This window comes from Chiroxiphia lanceolata, chromosome 11 (genome assembly GCF_009829145.1).
Source record: "Chiroxiphia lanceolata isolate bChiLan1 chromosome 11, bChiLan1.pri, whole genome shotgun sequence".
In the NCBI taxonomy this organism is placed as follows: domain Eukaryota; kingdom Metazoa; phylum Chordata; class Aves; order Passeriformes; family Pipridae; genus Chiroxiphia; species Chiroxiphia lanceolata.
The window spans coordinates 7,858,724-7,877,281 of NC_045647.1; the positions used below are offsets into that span (position 1 = coordinate 7,858,724).

Genomic DNA, 18,558 nt, shown 5'->3' on the forward strand with positions numbered 1-18,558 from the left:
AGATCATAATTTCCCTCCCATGCACTGGCTGAGAGAACACTAAAGATCTCATTTTATCCTGCAATCAACCTCGACAGCTCTCCCCTGGCTTTTCCTTCTCAGCAAGGAGCTGAAGGGGATCACAGCCTTCCCCCCTCACAGAAAGAAGGCGCTTGGGGCGTCTCAGAGCTCTGGGGCTGACCTACAGAACTTGGTGTCAGAGGGGAGTGGGGGTCTGTGTGATGCATGGCTGAGAAGCCACTGGTTCTCTGTTAGGATGGGAAAATATTTTTAAAGAGTCTGTACTAGATTTCTTCAGTATCTGGGCTTTATTTGGAGGTTCCCTCTGTTGCCTCAGTGTCTCATTCCCCCAGGTCTGGACTGTGATGGCTCGTGTGACACCAGCTCACAAGTCTGCCTGTTTCCTTCTGTACACAGATGGTACCTATGACCTTGTCAGCAGTGCAGTTAATGGAGCAGTACCAAAAGTAATGTTCAGCCATCTCAAATCCATCATAGGCTGGATCACACGTATGAAAAATTGAGTGCTCGGCTCACTCCTGCAGGCACCGTGCCCTGATGGACCCAAAGAAACCTGGGACCCACAGACCCTAAACGGTGTAGAAAAGCATCTACTTTACACAGCATCCTGTGTAGTCAGAGCCTGCTGGCCCTCATCTTGCAGATGGGGCATCATTTTAGAACTTAAAAAAGCAGCAAAACATCTGTTGGAGGGTTGTGCCACATTCCCTTCTATCAAGTCTTGGGCTTCCAGCCAATAATACCATCCTTCCAAGGCAAAAGACACATACCTTCTGCCTTTCTTCTGATGTTGACCCAGAAACTCTTTCAGCAGCTTTTTAGACAAAGGAACAAAGTATTGGGACATAGGACCAACAGAGTTTGAATTTGGGAGTGACAGAAATGCTGAGCTATGCAGAAAGAGTGGCTCACGGACACAGAGGCAGGGAAATGTGAAATATTGGAAACAGTTCCCCTAAGAGACATGGAACTGAAATGTAGAATCTTTTCAAAATTCAAAACCATAACATAAAACACCAGTGAAGCAGACGTCAAGTCCTAAACAAGGATTTCAAGACATAAGGAAGATAACAAGTTTAGAAAAGAAAAGTGAGCCCAGTGACTGTCAGATTAATTGAACACAGTGTCAGGAAAGATTGCTTTGTGAAGTGTTGCTTCTTAAAGCATTACAAAGTCGGAAAGACATCAGAAACATTGATTGGCAGCAAAGGGGAAACAGAAATCACCAGTGATCAATAAGGCAGCTGCCAGCGGGGGGGGGGTGACACGTCAATGCAGGAAGCACTTTGTGGAGCTTCAAGTGGCTAAGTAATAGGACTGGGACAAACCATTGATCAAAAGTATTTTTATGTTGTAAAAGGTCTTGAAAATACACCTTCTGGCATTTGAATCCATTTAATAAGAATGCTGCTATTATTTGTGCCTGCTTAGCATGACTGCTAGCAGCCTCTGGAAGGCTTAAAGGCTAAACTCGTTAGCTCTTTATTACAGAAGAAGTTGGGATCTCCTGATACCACCAATTAATTCAGGCATATTGTTAGAAGTGGGAAGTGCTGGTAAATCATATCTCTGTTGCCAAAGTATCACTTACTGCATCTTTCCACTCTGTACAAGTCTCAGCCAGGCCTCTTCCCCGTGCGTTTCCAAGCACGGAATCCAAGTACTTCCTCCAAGGCTTTCCCTTTTCTCTTGTCCTCTGCTCCTGCCTCTGTTGCCCACCAAAGCGGCTCCTGGGGACCAGGGCCTCCTGGAACAAATGCTGTGTGACCTTTGCAGTGTTGGGAGCTGCTGCTGAGCTCAGCTCAGGATGAGGGTGTGTTAGGGAACATCCTCCCTGCATCCCGCAGGGAGCTCTGCCCTGTTTGTGGTCTGTGCACATGATGACCTGGTTGGCAGCAGGAGGGGGCTCACCTCAGAGCTGCTACTGTCTACTGAAAATGCTGTTTTTCATTAAGGGGGCTGCCTTGGGGTGTCTTGATTTCTATAGCTGCTACAGAGATATTTTTTGTTGTTCCATCACTGCCCCAGGTCATGTTCCCACTGCCTGATCCCTACCTTCCTTGTGGCTGTTCAAGCTCTGTTTTTTGTCAGATATAGGAAGAGAATTACACCCTTCCTTCAGGAGTGGTGATTTAAGTACCAGGATAGAAGCCCCACAGCCTCTCCTCTGCTTCTGACTCTTCCAGGCCCTCTCTCTCCAGCATCTCACTAGGCAATGTCCCAATTCATCCTGTCTTTACTCAGAGGATTTCCAGCTCACTAACCATTCCTGTTGCTCTCCTTTTGCCTGTCTTCAGTGGAGTTACATTTTTTCCCTGTGTGGTCCTCCTTCCCAAAAAGAGACAGTTTTAACCCTGCTGAGTAGGCTGGGAGGTGTCCTTACCTGGTCCCAGGGTAGACTTGCCAGACCTGCACTTGTCCATCTTGCAGCAGGTGGAGTTGCCTCATGTTCAGCTTGCCATCAGCTCTATCCTTCAGGAGCTTCCTGGACAAGTGGGATTTAAGCAGCTCTTTTCCCAAATTGTTGTTATGAAGGACCATGTACCCACCTACCTGTGCCTGCAGAGGCTGCTGTCTTCTCCATGGAGGTGGAGCAGCCAAGCTGAGCAGAGGAGCCTTCCCTGGTTTCTGCTCCTGGTCTGGGAGATGTACAGAGGGCATGGGGCTCTGCTGGTTGCTGGAGCATCCCCCAGAGCAGGCCTGGCAGGCTGGGAAGCAGCTCCCTGCCACTCATTCATGAGGCAGCGGGACCTGCCGGTGGGATGGTGCTGAGCTGCTACTGGAGTGCAACATGAGGCAACACCCTGGAGCAAGGACTGGAGGGAGCACACTATGAAGTGGGGGGACTTGACAGGGGTCATCAGGTGGTGCTGCAGTGTCCCAGTGATCACAGTCCCCATCCAGTGCCCCAGGCTCCGTCTTTCTCCCTGTCAACCAGAATGCAGGACTTACAGGTGAGAATGCAGCAACACAAAAGGCAGCAGATGGAGTGTATTGATTTTAACCAGCAATTTTACGTCAACAAGCCATTCCAGTTATGGATGTTGTTTGTCCATGTGCAGGTGCTGCTCCAGAGGCTGCGTGCTGCTGGGTTTCTGAAGGCTCTGCCAGCCTGGGCAGTCGCTGTGCCAGCAGCAGATTGCAACGAGAATCTGTCCACAAACCCGAGTGGCTTTTCCACAAGAACGACAGGAAAGGTAACGCAGCACTGAGCACAGAACCAGCACAGGAGGTGGCATGTGGAGCTGCCGAGGTTTTGTTGCAGAACACGGAGCATCGACGGCGTCGTGTGTGCTTCACTGACAGCTCTTGGCTAGAGCAGCCGGGAGGTGTGACTGCTAATCCACTCCGTGGGGAATATTTGCTGCTTTCTCTCTAGGATTTGGAACATTTGTCCCCCCCCTCCCAGCCAGCCTGACATGGGAACGAGTACTTTTGCTTTTCCTACCCCAGCACTGGGGTTAGTTGAGCTGTGAGTTATCACAGTGAATCAGGTGACCCTGTTCCTCCAGGCAGGCACCTGCTGGCAAACCAGGGTTGGAGCTAAGGAAGGGCATGCCAAAGGAGCTCAGAGGAAAGCTCAGGCTCTGAGGCCCTGTTTGGAATGAAGACAGTCCTCCTTCCAAAAAGGATGTGGATGGGTCACAACCGTCTAGGGAGGAGCAGTGGTGGAGAGGGATGGGGTTACTGGAAGCTCTCTAATAGTTGGAAGCAATTAAGAAAGGAACAGTGATTTCCACTGTCACCAAGAGACTGTTCCCAGCTGAGTACTGCTTGGAAATTTGAGATCTAATTAAAGCAGGCCTTGGATCTCATCATTCTTCCTGCACGCCTGGGACAATGAAATACTGACTCCTGCATCTGTTCTGTATGTGTACACAATGCAAATAAGGAAGAAGTCTGTAAATACATCAAAAACCATACTTTATTTTATGTATAGCAATACAATTTACATATTAAATAACACTATAATAGAATGATTTGATATAGTTTAACATAACAAAAAGAAGATTCTTCAAGTTACAAAAAAACCCCAAACAAAAACCAAAAACGAACAAAAAATCTCCCTCAAAATACTCCCTCCCACCCTCTCCCCAAACCAAACACCACATTTTTATTTTTTTTTTCTGAATGGATCAATGAGACAAACGTATCCAGTGACTGGCTAAGTCTAATTCCTATTGCACACACTGACAATGGAATCCAAAAAAAATATCCAACTTTCACAATCACTGCCCCAAAGAAATGACATGTGTGGAAATCTTTTTTGGAGTGTGATGATGGTGTCTCACTACCTCGATACACAGAAGGTTTGTGTTCACATAGCCACCACAGAACTAGGAAGGAGGTGAAACTAGAAAAAAATTAGCTTTATATGAAAATATAAAATTCTATGATTATATACCATAGATACAAAGTTCCCAGAAGATGCTTATCCAAGCAACAAAATATTTACAGTTTTAATGACTTTGCTATTTTAAAAATGAAGGAAAAGAAAATAGGAGTACACATGAATGCTTCAGTCTCTAGAAACAATGGCTGCTTGCTAGTCTCAAGTGTTCTAACAAAACAAAAAAAGTCACTACCCCAAATGTTGGAGAGTTGTGACATTGTATAAAATTGACTATCTCCTCTTTTGGAGACGTTTATTCTTAAAACTCAAGACATTTTTCTTGAAATTAATTATCCTCTGTAGAAAATGCTTCCCTTTGCAAATAGTTAACAAAAACACTAAAAACAGTTTAACAGCTAAGACAAAGTAGAGGCCAAATCTCTTCATTACAGTTCCTCTTTTTCTTTATTTTTGCATTCCTTCTCCTTTGATAAGTAAAGCCAATGTAGTTCACATTGTTAGAATGGCAACAAAGAGAAGAAGAGCAAAGGGGTAACAGTGAATTACATCTGAAAAAAATTAAAAAAAAAAAGAGAAAAAGAAAAAGAAGAAAAGCAATGCAGTGGATTAACAAATAGGCATTTTCCCTTCATATAAAAATTCACTGGCACCATTTGAATATAAATTTCAGAACACAAGATCTGATGTCAGAAGACATGAATTTGAGAAAGACTGCTAAATCTTTAAGACAACTACATTTTAATTTTTTTTTTTTAAATTAAGTTGGTTTTGTTTTGCTGAGAATTAGTAGTATGTATCTTTGGTAGAATTGATATCTATATTTTTTAGCTTTTAAATAAAATATATTATCTTAAAAGAAAGATTAATGAGAAGGCAGTTGTGCTGTGTCATAAAGATTCTTCTCCTAATGTTCCAATGTATCACTCTGGGTTCAAACAATTTGAGCAGTCAAAAACTGGAAAAACAACTGAAATTTTTCAGATCCTGTAAATGACTCTGCTGACCTAGAACAGATCTGCAGTACAGAAACAGTCACTCACAAGAAATAGTTTAAGGGGTTTGGATTTTTCTTTTTTCCTGTTCCTAAATTAGTGTTTGGAAACAGACACTGAAATACTAAGGACAAATGCTGTTTAAAATGAATGTTCCTTAGACCTCGGTCCCACAGAAGAATCAGTGCTCAGCCTGCACATCTGAGCAGTCCCAGCAGCTCTCCCAGACCTTCCTACTGGCACCAAGCTCACATACAGGAGTGTTTGTAGGATGGGGCATTCAGCTGAGACTGTCACCCATTTTAGAGGCTAAGATGGTACAGCAGCTTTCCAAGCATTCCCTCTTGGAAAGCTTGGCTGCTCTTACTCAGCACCGTTTATGTCCCTCACGGCCTGTGGGTGCAGTACACATGCAAGACACGGAGAAATGGTATTTTCTAAATGCAGACACACATGCACACGTGTGCTTCAGTCCTTCCATATTTCTCAGGGCTGGTGCTGAGGACCATAGGGATATACTCAGGTTCTCTTAATTTGCAAACCTGCACATTGCCTGGGAACCTCTGATGCTTGAAAGACATCCTGACTGAATGCCAAGAGGTGGGTACAGAGAGGGGGGGGTTGATGTGCCAAAAGCAAGGTTGGGATGCACAGAGCAAGACACTTGCGGGAACATCAGCAGAGCTCATGAGTGCCCATCTCTGAGCAGACACTCCCTCCTTCTGCCACTCAGTCCAGGGAAAGGTGCAAATCCATGTAAGAGAGCAGAGCTACAGCTGCTTACAGTAGGGTAGATTTGGCTCTTTGTGCACTTAATCCTGACCTTCACAAGCAATTTCTAGCTTCACCCACTTCAAGCCTCATGCATCACTACCATCCATTGGCTACCTGACTGTCAGCACAGCACTTAACACACAGCTCAAGCCTCCTTACAAAAAAAAAAAAATCTATGGAGAACTCATAGAACACCAGTGTACATTACTTCCCCATGGATTAAACCCCAAGCAAAAGTATTTCAGGTGTCAAAAAATGCCAATGCAAATGCATGGATTTCCAAAGCACCTACCAAAGTTCAACCCCCGCAGCCTTCATTCATTGATGTTTAAAACTTGCGAGAAGGTAAGGGATTAAACCAAGGGTATTCAGACAGTGTGTCACGAACCACAGTTATCTTCCATCATGCCAGTGAAATGAAAAGTAATCAGCTGAAAGTACTGAACAAATCCAACCCTCTTGATGCCTGCAGTAATCTTCGTGTCACTTAGCTCTTGTCAGGGTTTGAATTCTTAACTTCTCCCTACACCTCCCCAGGAACTTAAATACTTCAGATTGAACTGATCCAACTCATCAGTCCCTTTGTGCTACCAGCTGGAATTTCCTGGGGCCAGGTTGATTACTGGGGGTGCAGGGGGATTTCCCAGCCTCTAATGCTGATGCCCACTGGCCAACAGACCACTCAGCAAAACCTTCCAGACCTTGCAGGCAGCAGCACTTGAAAACTTACCTAAACAATTCTGTTACTGGGGTGTAGTGACTGTAGAGCCAGTCCTACCTCCTACCAGACATAACTGACTCCCTTCTCCATGCCAGGCTATCCCAGTGCAAAGGGGATGCAAACTACAACCTTTTGAAACATTCTGCACATTTTTTATCTGGACTAGCTGTTGCTGGACATGAGATTTCCTTACTGAAACCATGGGCTTATTATCCTGTTCAGCATTAACAGTTATTGGGATCACTTGTATGGAGAGGGATTCAACAAACGGAGAAGTGAAAGGTTGCTGATGAGTTCTTGAATACTGTGGTGTTGAATTAATTGAGTAGGAAATCTTTCTCTCATTAAAGACAAAAGGCCAGATTTTAGCACATACCAGTTTGCATATCTCCTCTGCTCTCAGCAAGGTCGTATCAGTTTGCATCTGAGAGGTCCTGAACCAAAATGCCTACTCTCCATATCCTTTTAAGCAGTTTGCTTTCAGCTTCCTTGTGAGTGAAAATACACAGAACTCTGCCAAATGTCTGTATTTCAGCAAGACTGGACTGGCAGAAATTAATAGGCTTACATTTAAATGAAAAAAATAGGCTGTATTAAATGAAAAAAAATATGCTGTAACATTTTGACAAGTCCTGAAAAATTACAATGCACGTTTTGTGCAGCTGAAATTCAGAAGTAAAGAAAATAATGCTATATATAAGGGATAGTGCCTTTAACTGCCCACCAAACGTCAGGATGGCTGAAATCACATATTTCTTTTTCCAGGCAGATTCAATAACCCCTCCTCCCTACTCAGCCGAGCTATGAAGGACACGATTAACTTTAATTTTAAGGAGAATTAAGCATGTGCTTACTTCTTTTGTTAAACAGGGATGGACCTTGTTGAATTATGACCAATACAAAGGAAGAGGGAGCCAGTTAGGATGTATACTTAAATGCTCCAAACAATAATTCAATTATTTATATAATCTGGGGGAAACCATTTCATTGGTGTGGGAGGGAAAACACAATAAGCTAGGTTTGTGCTAAAGAATTAGTCTGGCAAAAAAAAAGAGGGAGAATGTAACTTTATAGGTAGTTTTTTTATTAGTTTGCTTCACCAGTAAATATGGATCAGTACTTTATGTTTTAGCACTAAAGTATGAAAATTACACACCTGTAAAAATGGCATCTAACAGTTATGAAATTAAGAAACGCCTGTCATCATGTAACATACCATTAGGTGTGAGGTCATATTCAAGAAATAGTAAGGAAATTAGATGTGTTTAAAATATTGAATAGCTTAGTAATGTAAAATATTGCTACCTTTAATATATCTGAAAACAGGTCTGATTTTGGGTTGTAGTAGATTTCTCACTGTATTGGCTCTGATGAGAATAAAACCAAAATACTTTCCCATCACAGGGTTGGTTATAAATCAGCTTTTTTCTGATTACATGGGGAAACTTTGAAATTGTAAGTTCAAAACCTATCACTGTGTCCCAAATATGAATTGCATCTAATTTATAATTATATTGTATGTAACATATATTCCATGTGAAGCAAGTCTCAGGCCTGTAAGTGTACAAAATAGCAATTTGAAACAATACAGAAATAATTGTTTCAGCTCCACAAGGCTTCACTGTAGCTAATAATCACCTGCCACGTTTTGTCAAGAAAGGATGAACACTGCTCATCCACTCCATGGAATGCAGAACACCGTTACCAAAACTGTGACATGATCATTAAATAATAAATATGGTATGAAGGGGTACAGTATCTGTTGTAGAAAGAATCCATCTGGCCTAGCATTCAAGATTTAGGATTCGAGGGTCACTGTAGTTAGCAAAACTTCACTGCATTTAAACAAAACAGAAAAAAGCGTATGTTTGTTGTCATGGAATGTCACATCAGGGCTTGTCTTGTATTAGAGTATTATAGGCAGTAACACTGATCATATAGTGCAAACTAGATAAAATTGCGTTTCACTGTGTGAAATAAACAGAGGTGCAAATGCTCAGTAGGATACCATTAAGACATAAAATGGCAAAAAATAAATATCAAAACTTTTATCAGTGTAAAAAAGTAATTGGGTTATTGTATAACCTAGAGTCTGGCAAAAAAGGCCTCAAAAAAGTTCACTCAGTCTTCAGAAGTTCTACAAATTAAGTGCCTTTTCAGGTTTCCAATTAGACAAGAGACTCCATGCTTTCTGCGGGATCAGATTCGTCACTGGCCATCACAGCACCATTTTTGTCCAGTGTCATGGGACCATTTCCATTTTCCTTAGTGCTGACCAAGCTTAGCATTGCCTTATAAAGAAACTGGTACTGTTCCTGGAAAAGAAAGAACAAGTTGTTTCAATCCTTTAAGGTGTACATAAATGAGCGACACTTAAATTTGGTATTTCCAGGGAAGGTCATGGATATTCGTTACCAGAAGCACACACAGAGCAAAGAAATAGACTTAGAGCAATTATCTCTGTTAATCTAGTTTAACCTTGTCAACCCAAATTCCAGTTTTGGGTAGATTATATGGTTTCTGATGTATTATTAAATGCTACAGGAGGGCAGGACAAACACCTGAGGCCACAGCTCAGCCCCAGGTTGGTCCCTGGGCAGCAGAACCTCGTACCACACACACTGAGCCAAGGGGGCTGCTCTTGCTGGACACCCAGTGAAGAGCCTTATCTCCCTGCAGCTCCACCTGCTCTCCTGCATCCCTTCAGACCACAACATGCCAGGTTTAAACAGCACAGCGTAGCTCACAGGGCTGGCAGGGGGATGATGACGAGTCAAAAGGTCTTTCTCTGCTAGGACTGCCTTATGGTGCCCCCCTCCAATGTATGAGAAGTAAGTTTAACTGCAAATCAGAGACTTACAGTGTGGGTTTGAGGTTTATAAAAAATGACAACTACATAAAAAAGTCCAAATGCAAATTCTGCTCGGTAGCAGATGCTGTAGGGCTTGATAACACACACAACGTGTGTTTTAGTGCATGCTTTTGGTCTCAGATGAAAACCTTGTAAGCTATCTATTTATATTCCATTTAAAGACTTACAATGTCTGTAAATACTCCAGGCCGCATAAGATTTATCATCTTTGCCACCTGGAAAACATCGACAGCATTTTCATTCTCCAGCTGCTGGGACAGAGTGGTAAGGGCACATAGCGTTCCTGCTGACACAGCTCCATACCTGGAAAACCACACCAGAATGATGAGTTACTCAGAAACACACCCGGGTCATGAAAATGTTGTTACAGTCTTATCTGATTACTGCAGTTCATCTTTGTATCTATTAAATGCCTGTTTTGTAGTGGTTAATTTTTAGTCATTTTGATTTATAGAAGAAATTTGATGGTACGCCAAGTCATCTCAGGATATCTGTACTGTTCAACACAAAGCACTGTATCAGCAGCAGAATGTGAGCCATTTCAGAATACCCAGCCTGGAGACTGTAACACCGAAATCAGTTCTCACACGCCACGTGTACTGAGAGCATCTGCATTACAGTTGAGCGTATTTTAAATTCATTAGTGGGAGCTCAAGCAAAACATAAACCATTAGAAAGAAATGAGACTTTTCCTCTTCCTCCACATCTGACAATTACAGCAAAATAACACGGCTGTGAGGTGCTCACAAGTAAATGGAGCACATCTCAAAGTCTTCCTTAGGTCTGATTCATCGGCAAGAGGCAACATCCCTGAGCCAGGCCCCCAAGAGACATTATGGATTCTGAAGAGTTGAGCTGTGCTGTCATGTAATAAGAACCTGAGCAGTGGTTATTTCGTGAGGAGCACAACTCAATGCGTCCTTGAGAGGTCAGGTGGAAATCTCAGTGCTGTAAATCTGGGGGTGTGCTTGTGCTGTATGTGCAGGTGGGAGGCGTGGCATAAAGGATCCTACACCACTGCTTCTGAGGAGCCTACACTCTACTATGCTCTCCCAGTACTCAGGAGACTGAAATTCTGTCCTGGCTCTGCTATGGGTCTGCTCTGTGACTTTGAGAAAGTCTGTGTCTAAATGTCCCCACTGGTAAAAGGGCATTGGTGCTGCCCTGCTCTCTAAACTGTTTGGAGAGCTGTGCATGAAAATGGAAATGATGAGCAAGGGCTGCAATACCATCTTGTATCACAGGATTACTATTAGGATGTTTTACAGCATTCCTGTGGAAATCAAGACATCTACTGACTTAATTTCATATGATTTTTGCAAATTCAGCTTGCCTAGAAATGGGAAACAACAGATCTGCTATGTTGCAGGTGAAGTCTGTAAAAGAAGCAGCAGCACCATCCAGATGGCTGTGACAGATAGGGACAGTGGACAAAGTGCCCAGTGCATGTGCCTGACAGGACACAACTAAATGTCTCTGAGGGTATGATGGCCTCATTTTTATTTGGGCTGGTTATCTCCAGTTCCCAACAATCTGAAGACTTTTCCTGTGGAAAATTATGCCGCAGATCTTTATCTAGTTGCCTACACATGGGAAGTTATATTTAAAAATCTTGACAACTGTCTCAAGTTGGAATTTCTGAACTTTTTAAAATGTTATCAAGTTCATCCCACCATGTACTTCCTAAATACCACATGCATTTATTATTTGCAAATTCATATATTTGGAATTAATCTGCAGTTGTAATTATTAGTGGATTATGTGATATAGTTGTTGCATGTAGCAAAGGGAAATTTTCATTTTCAGCTACATTTGCTTAGGCTCCAAGGAAAAGCAGAATCCACATTATGTATTAGGCATAAAAATAAAATCATTGAATATGAAAAATAAACCAAAAAAGCAATTTACAGAAGGAATGACTCAGCACTGTTAGGAATGCGATTTTGATTTTTTTTTTTTTCCATCTAGCATGAAATGCCCAAATCAATAATGGTTCTAATTTTGTAAAACATAATCTTAAATACTGCAAGAGTAGCAAAACCTCACTTCAGACTACCCAAAGCATGAATATTAAAACCAGCCTGGAATTAATCAGGGCTGGCAAAAGGCAACAGAGCTTACACTGTACATTAGTAAGGCAGGAGGTTGTGGGAGAAAAACTACTTGCTGCAGCCCAAGGCACCATTTTCAGGAGTCAGCTGGGAAAAACCTGGTGCAGCAGGGAAAGCAGGGAAAGCTGTTTCAGCATCAGTGGATGCCAGTGGTGTCCACACCCCAGCACAGCAGCTGGTCTGACCACCAAAACACCAGAGTGTGGTAGTAATGTTTTTGCAAAGAAGGGGAAGATTCCCCAAACCCTCCCACTAATTCTGCTTTGTGGCAATGACAGAAAGTCTAATGGGCTGTAGAGCAAAGGGGCTGCAGGTGTAGCAGGTGTTTGCACTCAGTGTTTGCTCTAAGGACAACACAAGCAGTGTCAGAAATTGGGCCTCCTTGGGATTTTAAGGACAGAATGACTCCAGGAAGTGCTCTGCCCACCAGGAAACAGTCCCTCCAAAGAGATCCTGTTAGACCCAGCCTCCAGTCTGACTATAATGGTATTTTGCAGCTCCATAATGTGTGTAAGTAATAATATGCAATGCAATATTTAGCACCCTTTATAACTGGGTGTTCAAGCGTAGCTGGCAGGACAATGCTCACAAAAGAGGCAAGTGTTGGGGCATGCTGGCCCCATGTTAGCAGGCTCCCTCCCTCCCACTTGGCACCATATGGGCCCCTTGGAGTGTTTTTGGGGAAGCAGAAGAAATAAAAATAAATCTTTTCTCAGAAAACGTAGGCCCTTTGTCACAAGATACTTCTGCTGCTCATCCTGAGACACAGCTGAGCTGAGCTTGTTCTGGCACATTAAACTTGAACTGTTAGACAGGAGCTCAGGCTGTTTTGAAACTGGTTACCATAAGCCCATATTGGGCTGCTTAGAGTCTTATCTAAACCAGGGCTCTGCTGGGTTCTGAAACAGGTTGTAGGATTTGTTTGGGATACTTCCAGGTGCAGAAGAACCCAAAATGCTTCCAAAGCAAACAGCCTCACTTCCTGAGTCCACCTAAGATTATGACCAACATAAAAACTACGCTAAGAAAAACGTATTTGGCCTCAGGTGCCAACTGAAAACTCATCTCTTGAAGTTTAAATATTCTTATTCTGTTCCCTAGACCACTAAACTCCATCTGCTCCATGCAGGAATGGACATCACTCCTAAGAAGTGTCTTGTAGCTGAGTAACATCTTGTACAATCTGCACATAAATGAGAGAAAAGAGATGACATACTCATCATGAACTATGGTGGGGCCATCCCTTGTTAAGGCCTCTTCCTTGATTACATTGATAAGTTCAAAGGTACTGCTTATGGGAGCGTCTGGGTTTGGCCATTTGGGGCACTGAAAGTGGCGGACTTCCAGAACGTAGTCATCCTGCAATGACAAACCAGCCTGGGCATTAGCTTCTTTCACTCCACACTCATCCACTCCAGGGAGAAAGAGGGAAGAGCCTCATTACACACTGAAGAGAAACTTTCTTCTTTTAAAGAGGTTATATAGAAAGAGGACAGACACACAGCTCCAACATTTCTGCAACAGTGAACACCTTAAAATAATGCAAATTTAACAAAATGTTTAATTGATACAGATTTTGTATTTGAGTTCAGGGCTTATATCAAACCTCTCTCAGAGCCCTTACAGTTCAAAAGTCAAACAAGAGCAACAAAGGAATTAAAATTTAAAAGGGCTTGAAAAGTAATGGTTTGTAGCAAAGTCCAGCTGCAATTCAGACAGCAAACTAGAAGCAGGTTTATAGTTCAAAGAAATGTGTTTACATTTTCATGTTTAGTTAAGACCCCTAGACAAATTATAAATGCTGCATTTTATAAGCAGAAATAGGACAATACACCTTGGTGTACTTTACAAAAAGTAATTCAATCTATTTTGGTTTCTCATTTTGAAATCACGTGTCTTCACTTTGAAGTAAGACAAACTTACTACAATCTTACTAGCTAAAGGAATCTGCCTGGAGGTAAAGGATGTATGAGGGAGAAGAATTCAATGAGAATCCCTTTCCTCTGAGAAAAACATGCATGCACATGCATCGACAAGTAAATCCTTTTCGAAACTGTTTCTGAATTATTCTCCTTCCTCATTTAAATGACATCAATATAATTTTGGTGAAAAGCAAAGACCCACATTTGGAGGTTTATTTTACCTGGGTAGCTTCAAGGATAAAGTCATGGATGATAATTTGCTCTTCGTTAGAGAGGCACAGTCTGTCTTTGCTGATAAGGGTCACAGTAAAGGCCTCACAGTTCATGGATTCCTCACGACTTGGCCAGTACACAAACTCATCTTCTGCCTGGAGAGATGAAACAACACGTTATTGGAGCCTTTCAGATATCTTGTGTGCAACTGAAAAATCCAGTGGATCAAAAAATTGGTTTGGTAAACAGAGATGATCAGGAGCTGACCTTTACAAGCCATTTCCGTCTAAAACAAATTTACTGTTACAGTAGGCAGGAAGCCTGCCAGATCCTCCCTTTGTGTGCCCAAACAGGTAACATCTGCTTTTTAATTGGTTTCATAGGGAAATGGTTATCTTAGCTCATTCATACTTAACCTTTATATTGTATCCTAGGCTTTATTGCCTCCTGTCTACAGTTTTGCTTGAAAGTCAGATATTTGTTTAGAAAAAACTCACTGACCTTTAAAAATTAATGAAATTATTTTTAATTTGTTTTTATTGTAGTCTAATCCAAAACTCAAGCTCTGTGGATCAGGTGTAGGTAGAAGACTGATGGGATATTTATGTAGGGCTTAAATTTTTAGGAGCAAGTGGAGGAGTGAAGAGGAAGGAAGAAACACAAATATTCTTAGCCTTGAAAAAAAACATTGGCTTAACTTAATGGAAGTTCTCCAGCAAAACACCTCTACTGAAGGGACACTGTAAAATCTCAGTGAGACTGTGAAGGGTGGAAGAAGCTCAGTGCTGAAGAAGTCTGACTGACAGGATGTAGGTAACATCCTGTCAAAGCTGCTCTTTAAAAAATAACTGTGAATTCCTAATTTGCTGCAGAGAGAGGAAATTATGGTCTGTCACCACATACATGCAAAGTCTGTTTCTACTCCTGGCTTCAGAGGTCTGTGTCCCTGCAGCATAAGCACAGAAGCTGCTCTGGCTGCATGCACAGAGCACGCCTGTGTCTCTGGACAACCCATCTTTCACTCATGAGAAAACATGAGCTCTGAACCCACGTCATCCCACTGTGGCCACAAACATGCCTCTAAAACCAGGCATATTTCTGTGGGTCCGGAGCTGTGGTGCACATGACATGCAAGATACTGTTGAGATTTGGGCCGTCAAGGTTTATTCTGTAAATGTGACATAAGGTCCTAAGTCCTCTGAGCGCCTTGACAATTCTGCCCTCAGTAAGCAGAGGCACTGGGAAGCAAAGAAATATTGCTGAGCGCCAGGGAGGGGACCTGTCCTGCCACCTGACAGGTCTTCATGCAGCAGGTACTTTGCATTATTGTGCTGTACTTTGGCATTACAGATTCAGCACCTGTTTTAGTCCCGTGCCACCCCTCCTTGCCAGCCAACACATCCCACACTGACCACTGAGCTGATGCTGGGATGCTGCTGCCTTGCTGGCCAGCCTCCACCCTGGGAATGCCACCCCTTCACCTGGTGAAAGCAGGGATGTGGCCAAACCCAGCCTTTAATCACTATAGTTCTGCAGAGCAATTTCATATATACGTGGAGACAAGATCAGCTTCTTCATTTCCACCTGACACACTTTCATTTCATCAGTGCTTTCCGATTCGATCGGATTTCTCTGAACGCTCCTTGCCTCGCAATGCCTGCAATCCCTTTCATTGCCCTGCACACAAGCAACATATTGACTGCTGCCTCTTTAGTAGCCCCTCATGACTGCTATTTTCCTGCTGTAATGAAGGTGGTTTCTCTTCCACTTTCAGCTACAATTGTCTATTCACCTCAGTGATGCGTGCATGAAAAAGCGAACCGTTTAGCTCTTAATCCTTTTCAACACGCCCTCTTGAGACGTGCTGGTAAATCTGGAAGTAGTGATTAGCACTTCACCTGTGTCTCCTTATTCTCTCTCTCTCTCTGATGCATTATTTCCACTTAAATTAACATATGTGTTTGCTTTTTACTTTCATTAAATATAGCATTTGTAGCCTTCCACAACCTTAATCTTGCATGGCCTGAGGCTTAAGCCCACGGGCAAACAAGCAATTATCTACTGTCCCTGCCTCCATTTCTGCTCCTCTCAAAGTCCTTATCCATAACTCCAGCCTCTCAGTGTCCTCAGTGCCTTCCATCCTGCCTCAGGAGCATCACAGAGGTTGTCAGCTGCCTGTGAGCAGTGAGGTCCATCCAGCCCAGGATGTCTTTCCCAGGGGTGAGTGCAGAAGGAGACAGCAAAAGAACATGCCCCACATCTTGGAACTTACCTTTTTGTAACAAGCTTATGGCAAAGTCTGAGAAGGTGGCTCAAAAAGTGGCTTTGGTTTCAACCAGAGCACAGCCACAGCAGGTACCCAAGTGACCTTGTGCTGTGCCCAGCTGGAAGGGACATGGGCAACTCACCAGGCTCTGGTTGTCCGGCAGCATGACAATGATCTGTGCATTGTGATCCCAGATCATTCGCCAGAAATCTTTAGTCGTATGTGGCAGTGGATGTTGTGTTATGATGAACTCATTACTCCTGTAGTAGCCCTTTTGCAGCAAAACAAACACACAGTTACTTACTGCCTTCCATACTTTTAAAGCATTAATTTCATCTTTGGGGGACACATAATGACCCTATTTCATTGTATTCCCCAGTATTTTCATACAGGCTATAATTAACTCCATTTCCATTCTGCAGAGTTCTTATTGTCTTAATTTACTCTAAATCCCAGCGTTTATTTGACTGTATCTCATGGAAATACACATCCCATCTAAATGCATCTTGTAATTAATTTTTTAGGCAAGAATCTTTAATAAAGCACGGTTAATAGCTTTACATTATGGGGAAGGTGTTAAAATCTCATCTGTTAATACATAGCCATTACGTACAGAATTAAGACAATTATAGGCATCTGGTATTTAGCACCTTAGAATTGATTTTACTTTGTAATTAGGTGTTGGCTTCCTCACCATGATATAAGAGGCATTAATGTAATCTGTTCCCTTCATTCCAGGCAGCGGTGCCAAGCCCACTCTAGCACGCTCAGCTATAACATAAAAAAAACAACATAGAGGAAAAAAAAAAAAGAAAAAAGATCAAAGTCTGGTCATGGCACAATGCAGAAAGTAAGAATTTCTCAGCTGTTAACAAACCAAACAGTGTGCAGCTCCCATCTCCCGCAGGAGCAGGCCAGCACTTTAACTGCGTTAAAGCACTGCCTGCTAACACAGGATATAAAAGAGAATGTTGCACAATATTCCCACAAGGACAAAGTAATTTCAGGAATCAAATTTTACTATAGCAAAGATTTTCACAGCAGGCTGAATTACCAAATAACAGTATATGCAGTGATAACAGGGGATTTCAGGTAATTCCTGACTGTAGTGTTCCATTTGTCTCCAGCAGCACACAAACCCAGCTGATTTATTTTGTTTTCCCTACCACTCGGCAGCATCGCCATCATTCACGAGGTGAGAGAACCTCCAGAGACAAACCCCTTCCCTAATGGGAAACCACCCAGCAGTGTGTGTGTGCTCTTCAGCAGATCCACACTCCTCTGTGTTTAAAGACTGAGCTCAACATCATCCTCAAACCCTGTGACAGGCCCCAAAAGCCCAACTGAAATCATTGCAGCTGCATGACCCAAAGGGCAAAGCCATACAGATTATTTCTGCCCCGTTTACATCTGTTTTTAAGATATATTCTGATGACTTCCGCTTTTATTAACAAACTTCATGAGGGACTGTATCTGTGCCACTGTTCCTTTGTGCTGGCTTGGCCATCATCTGTCCTCTGTCCTGTACTGTGGTAATGTCATGGGGATGATGTGTCCGTGCTTGGTCTGGTGCAAATTCATACTGCTTGACAGCCATGCACAGATTCCATATTAATGACTGTGAAACTGTCCCCAGGCACTGAATACCCTCAAATCTGGGGCGGCTCACACAGAGAAATTGAGTGCAGTAGCTGAATTACAAAGAACTTGTGCCAATCACTCTGGGAGATCTCACCAGAGCTGGGAGCAGTATCAAAGTAATCTCTCAGTATTCCATAGATTTATCCCCTACCTAATTATTCAAATTCTTAAGCACTTCAAATTAACATTTCACTTGGACAGTATATCTGGCTGACACTGCAACTATTTCCTTTTGTTCAGTTTCATCAGGGTAATACTGAAAGACAAGACAGCTTGGACTGAACAAAAGATTACATTTCCCCTTCCTAGTGGCTATGCCTTTTCATGCATAACACCAGGAGAATTCAGTACAAAAAGTTATGCTAGGCAGTAATCAAACTGAAGATGTGATCTTACACGGCACGACTGATGAGTTCCTGTTCTTCTCTTTGTTGCAGTCTTTCTGAGCACTGAAGCATTCCACGTATTTTGCGTTACACTGTGTAACCAGCTGAAAGAGAATAAAGTAGTAAGTCAGTCCTCAGAGCACACTAAATGAAGAGAGGAGGTTTCTTTGCCAGTTCCTGTGAAGATGCATTAGTAGAAGAATAAACTGCATTGTTAAACTTGTTTAAAGTACTCAAGATGCCAATGGAAATAATCCTTTTCATACAACATGTTTAATGAATAAA

The 18,558-nt window shown here is 42.6% G+C and overlaps 1 protein-coding gene across 1 annotated transcript in view; it reads right to left on the reverse strand.

The window, feature by feature from the left end:
* Positions 1-3,928: 3,928 nt before the first annotated feature.
* The window catches only part of PTPRG (protein tyrosine phosphatase receptor type G), a 400,490-nt gene continuing 385,860 nt past the window's right edge, over positions 3,929-18,558 (reverse strand). Inside the window, exons 23-29 of the mRNA XM_032698957.1 lie at positions 18,284-18,377; positions 16,941-17,017; positions 16,389-16,517; positions 13,989-14,135; positions 13,062-13,204; positions 9,902-10,037; positions 3,929-9,177 (exon numbers count right to left, since the gene is read on the reverse strand). Coding sequence (XP_032554848.1) covers positions 9,031-9,177; positions 9,902-10,037; positions 13,062-13,204; positions 13,989-14,135; positions 16,389-16,517; positions 16,941-17,017; positions 18,284-18,377 — 873 coding nt within the window. The 3' untranslated portion in view covers positions 3,929-9,030. The remainder of the gene's footprint in view (positions 9,178-9,901; positions 10,038-13,061; positions 13,205-13,988; positions 14,136-16,388; positions 16,518-16,940; positions 17,018-18,283; positions 18,378-18,558) is intronic.